Consider the following 8671-nt stretch of genomic DNA (forward strand, 5'->3'; position numbering starts at 1 on the left):
GGGTTGGGGTGGGGGGAGGGGCAAAGGGTTTGCCGGCGTTGGCGCCCCCTGGCGGATCCAGCGCGCCCTGCTCCGGTGAGGACACGCCCCCTTGATGGCGGGGAGGGGGAGGGGTTGGGGTGGGGGGAGGGGCAAAGGGTTTGCCGGCGTTGGCGCCCCCTGGCGGATCCAGCGCGCCCTGCTCCGGTGAGGACACGCCCCCTTGATGGCGGGGACACGCCCCTTTTGTCTTGGGGGCACGCCCCTTTTGTTCTGGGGACACGCCCCTTTTATCGTGGGGATACGCCCCTTTTATCTTGGGGACACGCCCCTTTTATCGCGGGGACACGCCCCTTTTGTCTTGGGGGCACGCCCCCTTTTATCGTGGGGACACGCCCCTTTTGTCCTGGGGACACGCCCACAGGGTTGGGGGGTGCTGGGGGACACTGGGGGACACTGGGGGACACCGGGACCCCTCTGGTGACACTGGGACACGCTTGGGGACACCAAGACCCCCCCCCTGGTGGCACTGGGACCCTCCCGGTGACATTGGGACACTGCTGGTGACATTGAGACCCCCCCTAGTGACACCGAGACCCCCCCCCGGTGACATCGGGACCCCCTGGGTGACATCAGGACCCTCCCTGGTGGCACTAGGACACTCTTGGGGACACTGAGACCCCCCCTCCGGTGACATTGAGGCCCCCCTGGTGGCACTGGGACCCTGTGGGTGGCACTGACACCCCCTGGGTGACATCAGGACCCTCCCTGGTGGCACTAGGACACTCTTGGGGACACTGAGACCCCCCCTCCGGTGACATTGAGGCCCCCCTGGTGGCACTGGGACCCCCCTGGTGGCACTGGGACCCTGTGGGTGGCACTGACACCCCCTCGGTGACATCAGGACCCCCCCGGTGACACCGAGGCCCCTCCCGGGGGCGGTGCCAGCCCCGATCGGTGCCACCCGCGGGTGACAGAGCCACGCGGGGGTGACAGAGCCACGCCTGGAGCCGGCCCCGGCGGCACGGGGACATCGAGGGGACATCGAGGGGACACTCCGCCACCCCCAGAGGCCACCAAGCGAGGCCCCTCCCGGGGGCGGTGCCAGCCCCGATCGGTGCCACCCGCGGGTGACAGAGCCACGCGGGGGTGACAGAGCCACGCCTGGAGCCGGCCCCGGCGGCACGGGGACATCGAGGGGACATCGAGGGGACATCGAGGGGACATCGAGGCGACACTCCGCCACCCCCAGAGGCCACCAAGGGCCACCAGCAGGGGCCACCATGGGCCAGCAGGCGGCGACCCCCGGCCCGCCGGGAGCAGAGGTGAGAGCCCGCCGTGTCCCCCGGTGTCCCCTGGTGTCCCCTGGTGTCCCTCGGTGTCCCTCGATGTCCCTCGATGTCCCTTGGTGTCCCCTGGTGTCCCCTGGTGTCCCTCGATGTCCCCTGGTGTCCTTCGGTGTCCCTCGATGTCCCTCGATGTCCCTTGGTGTCCCCTGGTGTCCCCTGGTGTCCTTCGGTGTCCCCTGGTGTCCCTCGATGTCCCTTCATGTCCCCCGCTGTGTCTCATTGTCCCTCATTGTCCCCTGTCCCCCCTGATGTCCCCCCTGTCCCTGCTGTCCCCCCGATGTCCCCTGTCACCCCTGATGTCCCCTCTGTCCCCAGGAGCGCTCCGCCCGCGCCACCTTTGCCGCGTGGCGCCGCTACCGCCAGGCCTGCGAGCTGCACCTGCGCCTGGCCCCGCCCCCGCCAGGTGAGCGCCACGCCCCGGCCACGCCCCGGCCACACCTCGGGGACACCTTGGGGACACCTCGGGGACACCTCGGTGACACCTCGGCGACATCTGTGCCCCCCAGGGCCCGTGTGCAACCGCAGCTTCGACCTGTACGCGTGCTGGGGCGACGCTGTCCCCAACAGCACGGCCACTGTCCCCTGCCCCTGGTACCTGCCCTGGCACCACCGAGGTACCGGGGTGGCACGCGGGGACAGCGAGGGGACATTGCCGCGTGGCGCCGCTACCGCCAGGCCTGCGAGCTGCACCTGCGCCTGGCCCCGCCCCCGCCAGGTGAGCGCCACGCCCCGGCCACACCCTGGGGACACCTCGGTGACACCTCGGTGACACTTTGGTGACATCTGTGCCCCCCAGGGCCCGTGTGCAACCGCAGCTTCGACCTGTACGCGTGCTGGGGCGACGCTGTCCCCAACAGCACGGCCACTGTCCCCTGCCCCTGGTACCTGCCCTGGCACCACCGAGGTACCGGGGTGGCACGCGGGGACAGCGAGGGGACAGCTCGGGGACAGTGCAGGGCGGCGTGGTGGCGCGGGGACAGCGCGGGGACACCGCGGTGACACCGAGGGGACAGTGCAGGGCGGCGTGGTGGCGCGGTGACACCGAGGTGACACCGAGGGGACAGTGCAGGGCGGCGTGGTGGCGCGGGGAGGCGCCGCTACCGCCAGGCCTGCGAGCTGCACCTGCGCCTGGCCCCGCCCCCGCCAGGTGAGCGCCACGCCCCGGCCACGCCCCGGCCACACCTCGGGGACACCTTGGGGACACCTCGGGGACACCTCGGTGACACCTCGGCGACATCTGTGCCCCCCAGGGCCCGTGTGCAACCGCAGCTTCGACCTGTACGCGTGCTGGGGCGACGCTGTCCCCAACAGCACGGCCACTGTCCCCTGCCCCTGGTACCTGCCCTGGCACCACCGAGGTACCGGGGTGGCACGCGGGGACAGCGAGGGGACATCTGGGGACAGCGCGGGGACAGCGCGGGGACAGCGCGGGACATCTGGGGACAGCGCGGGGACAGTGCAGGGCGGCGTGGTGGCGCGGGGACAGCGCGGGGACAGCGAGGGGACAGCGCGGTGACACCGCGGTGACAGCGAGGGGACAGTGCAGGGCGGCGTGGTGGCGCGGGGACACCGCGGTGACACCGAGGTGACACCGCGGGGACAGTGCAGGGCGGCGTGGTGGCGCGGCGCTGCGGCCCCGACGGGCGCTGGGTGACAGACGACAGCGGCAGGACCTGGCAGGACAACTCGCAGTGCGAGGACGTGGCACCGCTGCAGCCGCTGCAGGTGGGGACAGCTGGGGACATCTGGGGTGAGGGGACATCAGGGGACATCTGGGGACAGGGAGGATCAGGGGACAGCTGGGGACATCAGGGGACATCTGGGGACATCAGGGGACAGCTGGGGACATCAGGGGACATCTGGGATGAGGGGACATCAGGGGGACGGGGGGACAGGGAGGGGATTGAGGGGACAGGGCGGGGACAGCACGGGGACAGAGAGGGGACACGTTGGGGACAGCGTGGAGACACGGCGGGAACACGGTGGGGACAGTGAGGGGACAGAGAGGGGACACGGCGGGGATGTGGCGGGGACAGCGCGGTGGCAGCGGCGATGCCGGGGACAGCGGGGTCGCAGCGCGGTGACACCGCGGGATGCCACCCCGCCGGGCGTGCCGCGTGCCCGCGCCCGTGTCGCGCTCGGTGTCACCCGCGCCGCGCGCGTGTCACGCTGCGCTCCGTGTGACACCGGGTGACACCGCGTGGCACCGCGCCGCGCCGCGCCACACGCTGTGCTGGCACATGCGTCACCCCTGTGTCGCGCTGTGCCCCGTGGCCCGTGTCCCCTGTGCCCTGCCGTGTCCCCCGCCGTGTCCCGTGTCCCCTGTCCTGTCCCCTGCTGTGCCCCGTGTCCCCCGCCGTGTCCCTGTCCCTTGTGCCCTGCCGTGTCCCCTGTCGCTGTCCCCGTGTCCCTGTCCCTGTCCCTGTCCCCGTGTCGCTGTCCCCGTGTCCCCTATCCCTGCCCTCTTGTCCCTGTCCCCTGTCCCTGTGCCCTGTCCGTGTCTCTGTCCCTGTCCCCTGTCGCTGTCACTGTCACTGTCCCTGTCCCTGTCACTGTCCCCGTCCCTGTCGCTGTCGCTGTCCCCTGTCGATGTCACTGTCGCTGTCCCTGTGCCCTGTCGCTGTCGCTGTCGCTGTCACTGTCACTGTCGCTGTCGCTGTCCCTGTCCCTGTCACTGTCGCTGTCCCCTGTCGCTGTCGCTGTCGCTGTCGCTGTCGCTGTCCCCGCAGCGCCAGGCGTGGCTGCTGGAGCAGTTCCGCCTCCTCTACACCGTGGGTTACTCGCTGTCCCTTGTCGCGCTGCTGGTGGCGCTGCTGCTGCTGCTGCTGCTCAGGTGGGGACACCTGGGGACGTCACCTGGGGATGTCACACCCGGGGCTGTCACACCTGGGGACGTCACCTGGGGCTGGGACACCTGGGGCTGTCACACCTGGGCATGTCACCCTTGGGGCTGTCACACCCGGGACTGTCACACCTGGGGCTGGGACACCTGGGGCTGTCACACCTGGGGCTGTGTCACACCTGGGGCTGGGACACCTGGGGCTGTCACACCTGGGGCTGTCCCTGTCCCTGTCCCTGTCCCTGTCCCTGTCCCTGTCCCTGTCCCTGTCCCTGTCCCTGTCCCTGTCCCTGTCCCTGTCCCTGTCCCTGTCCCTGTCCCTGTCCCTGTCCCTGTCCCTGTCCCTGTCCCTGTCCCTGTCCCTGTCCCTGTCCCTGTCCCTGTCCCTGTCCCTGTCCCTGTCCCTGTCCCTGTCCCTGTCCCTGTCCCTGTCCCTGTCCCCTGTCGCTGTCCCCTGTCCCTGTCACTGTCGCTGTCCCCTGTCACTGTCCCTGTCGCTGTCGCTGTCCCCTGTCCCTGTCCCCGTCCCTGTCGCTGTCGCTGTCCCCGCAGCGCCAGGCGTGGCTGCTGGAGCAGTTCCGCCTCCTCTACACCGTGGGTTACTCGCTGTCCCTTGTCGCGCTGCTGGTGGCGCTGCTGCTGCTGCTGCTGCTCAGGTGGGGACACCTGGGGACGTCACCTGGGGCTGGGGCACCTGGGGATGTCACACCTGGGGCTGTCACACCTGGGGATGTCACACCTGGGGATGTCACACCTGGGGCTGTGTCACACCTGTGTCCTGCTGCCTCCTACAGAGGTGTCACCCAGGGGATGTCCCGATGTCCCTGTGTCCCCATGGGTGTCCCCGTGTCCCCACGGTGTCCCCATGGTGTCCCCAGGCGCCTGCGCTGCACGCGGAACCTGAGCCACGCTGTGTCCCCACGGCAGTGTCCCTGTGTCCCCCATGGCAGTGTCACCCATGGCAGTGTCCCCGTGTCCCTATGGTGGTGAGGACAGGGGACAGGGGGACACACATGGGGACAGCCAGGGGACAGGGGGACACCGCGGGGACGGACAGGGGGACACCGCGGGGACACTATGGGGACAGGGGGACAACACGAGGACGGACAGGGGACAGACAAGGGACAGGGGGACACCATGGGGACAGCCAGGGAACAGGGGGACACACATGGGGACACCACGGGGATGGACAGGGGACAGACAAGGGACAGGGGGACACCATGGGGACACTCGCGGGAGGGAGGGGACACCCGTGGGGGTGGCTGTCACCCCTGCTGGTGGCCGGGACGGGGAGGGGACAGCGGTGCTGGGAGGGCGCAGGGGTGGCAGGGAGGGGACAGGGGTGTTGGCATGGGGACAAGGGTGACAGGAAGGGGACAGGGGTGCCGGGCCTGTGTCACCTCCTGCACCTTTGTGTCCCCTCCATGCCCCCCTCCCCAGGTGTGTCCCCAGCTGTCCCCAGCTGTCCCCAGCTGTCCCCAGGTGTCCCCAGCTGTCCCCGTGTCCCCCCAGGTGTGTCCCCAGGTGTCCCCCCAGGTGTATCTGTGATGTCCCCAGCTGTCCCCAGCTGTTCCCATGTCCCCTCAGGTGTCCCCAGGTGTATCCAGGTGTATCCCCAGCTGTCCCAAGCTGTCCCCGTGTCCCCCCAGGTGTCCCCAGGTGTATCGGTGTCACCGTGTCACTGTTATTGTGTCACCTGTGTCACCTCCTGCACCTTTGTGTCCCCTCCATGCCCCCCTCCCCAGGTGTGTCCCCAGCTGTCCCCAGCTGGAGCCGGGCCACGCCCCGGGGGCGGGGCTCACCCGGGCCACGCCCCCCGCAGGTGCTGGGAGCGCAATGAGAAGGCGGCGGTGTGGTGGCTGATCCGCTGCCCAATCCTGGCGGCCGTGGCGGTGCGTGACGTCACGGGGGGCGGGGCCAGCGCGGGTGTCACCTGGTGTCACCGGGGTGTCACCTGGGTGTCACCTGGGGGTCACCGGGTGTCACCTGGGGGTCACCTGGTGTCACCTGGTGTCACCTGGGTGTCACCTGGGGGTCACCTGGGGGTCACCTGGGGGTCACCTGGGTGTCACCTGGGGGTCACCGGGTGTCACCTGGGGGTCACCTGGGGGTCACCTGGTGTCACCCGGGTGTCACCTGGGGGTCACCGGGGTGTCACCTGGGGGTCACCTGGTGTCACCTGGGTGTCACCCGGGGTGTCACCCGCGTCCCCCCCAGGTGAACTCGGTGGTGTTCGTGCTCATCCTGCGCATCCTGGTGGCCAAGGTGCGCGCGCGGCAGGTGACGCGCGGGGACACGCGCCTCAGGTGGGGACACACCTGGGACAGGTGGGGACACACCTGGGACACACCTGGGACACCTGGGACACCTGGGGACAGCTGGGGACACCTGGGACACCTGGGGACACACCCGGGGACACGGGGACACCTGGAACAGCTGGGGACATCACAGAGACACCTGGGGACACACCTGGGACACCTGGGGGCACCTGGGGACACCTGGGGACACCCGCGGGGACATGCGCCTCAGGTGAGGACACACCTGGGACAGGTGGGGATACACCTGGGGACACCTGGGGACAGCTGGGGACACACCTGGGGGGACACAGGGGCACACCTGGCAGGACACGCCTCAGGTGGGGACATGGGGGGACACACCTGGAGACAACTGGAAAGGGTGGGGACACCTGGGGGGGACACGTGCCTGGCACACCTGGGAACAGCTGGGGACACAGCTGGGGATACCTGGCGAGGGTGGGGACACATCCCGTCCGTGTCCCATCTCCGTCCCCTCGTGTCCTGGGTATCCCTCATGTCCCCAATGTCCCCACATGTCCCACCCGTGTCCCCCCGTGTCCGTGTGTCCCCCCGTGTCCGTGTGTCCCACCTGTGTCCGTGTGTCCCAGGCTGGCGCGCTCCACGCTGACGCTGATCCCGCTGCTGGGCGTGCACGAGCTCGTGTTCGCGCTGGCCGGGGAGGGCGAGGGCGGCGGCGGCCTGCGGCTGGCCCGGCTGGGCCTGCACCTGCTGCTCACCTCGGCACAGGTGAGGGGCACCTGGGGACACGCGCGGGGACACGCGCCTCAGGTGGGGACATGGGGACACAGGGACACACCTGGGGACACCTGGGAGGACATGGGGACACCTGGCAAGGGTGGGGACACCTGGTCCCCAAATCTTCCCCGGGGGTGTCCCAGGTGTCCCCACATGTCCCCCCGTGTCCGTGTGTCCCCCCGTGTCCGTGTGTCCCCCCGTGTCCGTGTGTCCCAGGCTGGCGCGCTCCACGCTGACGCTGATCCCGCTGCTGGGCGTGCACGAGCTCGTGTTCGCGCTGGCCGGGGAGGGCGAGGGCGGCGGCGGCCTGCGGCTGGCCCGGCTGGGCCTGCACCTGCTGCTCACCTCGGCGCAGGTGAGGGGCACCTGGGGACACGGGGACAGCAGTTAATGAGGTGTTCATGGCGTTAATTGGGGTTAATTTGGGTTAAATTGGGGTTAAATTGGGTTAATGTGGGTTAATGTAGGAGTGCGGCCTAGGCCGGCCCAGCTGGGCCTGCACCTGTGCTCACCTCCGCACAGGTGAGGGGACACGGGGACACCTGGGGACACCTGGGGACACAGGGACAGCAATTAATGAGGTGTTCATGGCGTTAATTGGGGTTAATTTGGGTTAAATTGGGGTTAAATTGGGTTAATGTGGGTTAATGTAGGAGTGCGGCCTAGGCCGGCCCAGCTGGGCCTGCACCTGTGCTCACCTCCGCACAGGTGAGGGGACACGGGGACACCTGGGGACACCTGGGGACACAGGGACAGCAATTAATGAGGTGTTCATGGCGTTAATTGGGGTTAATTTGGGTTAAATTGGGGTTAAATTGGGTTAATGTGGGAGTGCGGCCTAGGCTGGCCCGGCTGGGCCTGCACCTGCTGCTCACCTCGGCACAGGTGAGGGGCACCTGGGGACACCTGGGGACACCTGGGGACACGAGGATAGCAGTTAATGAGGTGTTAATGACGTTAATTGGGGTTAATTTGGGTTAAATTTGGGTTAAATTGGGTTAATGTGGGTTAATGTGGGAGTGCGGCCTGCGGCTGGCCCGGCTGGGCCTGCACCTGCTGCTCACCTCCGCACAGGTGAGGGGCACCTGGGGACACCTGGGGACACCTGGGGACATGAGAAATGGGGTGTTAATGGCGTTAATTTGGGTTAGTTGGGGTTAATTTGGATTAATTTTGCGTTAATTTGGGTTAATTTGGGTCAATGTGGGTTAATTTGGGTTAATTTGGATTAATTTTGATTGATTTGGGTTAATTTGGGTTAATTTGGGTTAAATTGGCTTACTTTGGGCTCAATTTGATTAATTAGGGTTCTAATTAAGGTCAATCAGGGCTAATTAGGGTTAATTAGAAGCCCCCAAATCCCCGTGTCCCCTCCCCCAGGGCCTGGTGGTCAGCGTCCTCTACTGCTTCACCAACAAGGAGGTGGGCGGGGCTATCGCGACATGGGCGGG

The 8671-nt window shown here is 67.9% G+C and overlaps 1 protein-coding gene across 1 annotated transcript; it reads left to right on the forward strand.

Moving 5' to 3' along the window:
* Positions 1-1193: 1193 nt before the first annotated feature.
* LOC120508278 (gastric inhibitory polypeptide receptor-like) lies at positions 1194-7214 on the forward strand (the record flags this gene model as incomplete). The annotated part of the gene is made up of 8 exons (XM_039721705.1): positions 1194-1304; positions 1644-1731; positions 1835-1942; positions 2932-3053; positions 4058-4161; positions 5990-6059; positions 6385-6473; positions 7073-7214. Coding segments are annotated over exons 1-8 (765 nt in total), but the record flags the coding sequence as incomplete, so codon positions are not given.
* Between the last annotated feature and the right edge of the window lie 1457 nt (positions 7215-8671).

The sequence above is a fragment of the Passer montanus genome, unplaced genomic scaffold, assembly GCF_014805655.1.
Source record: "Passer montanus isolate IOZ18808 unplaced genomic scaffold, ASM1480565v1 scaffold461, whole genome shotgun sequence".
NCBI classification, from domain to species: domain Eukaryota; kingdom Metazoa; phylum Chordata; class Aves; order Passeriformes; family Passeridae; genus Passer; species Passer montanus.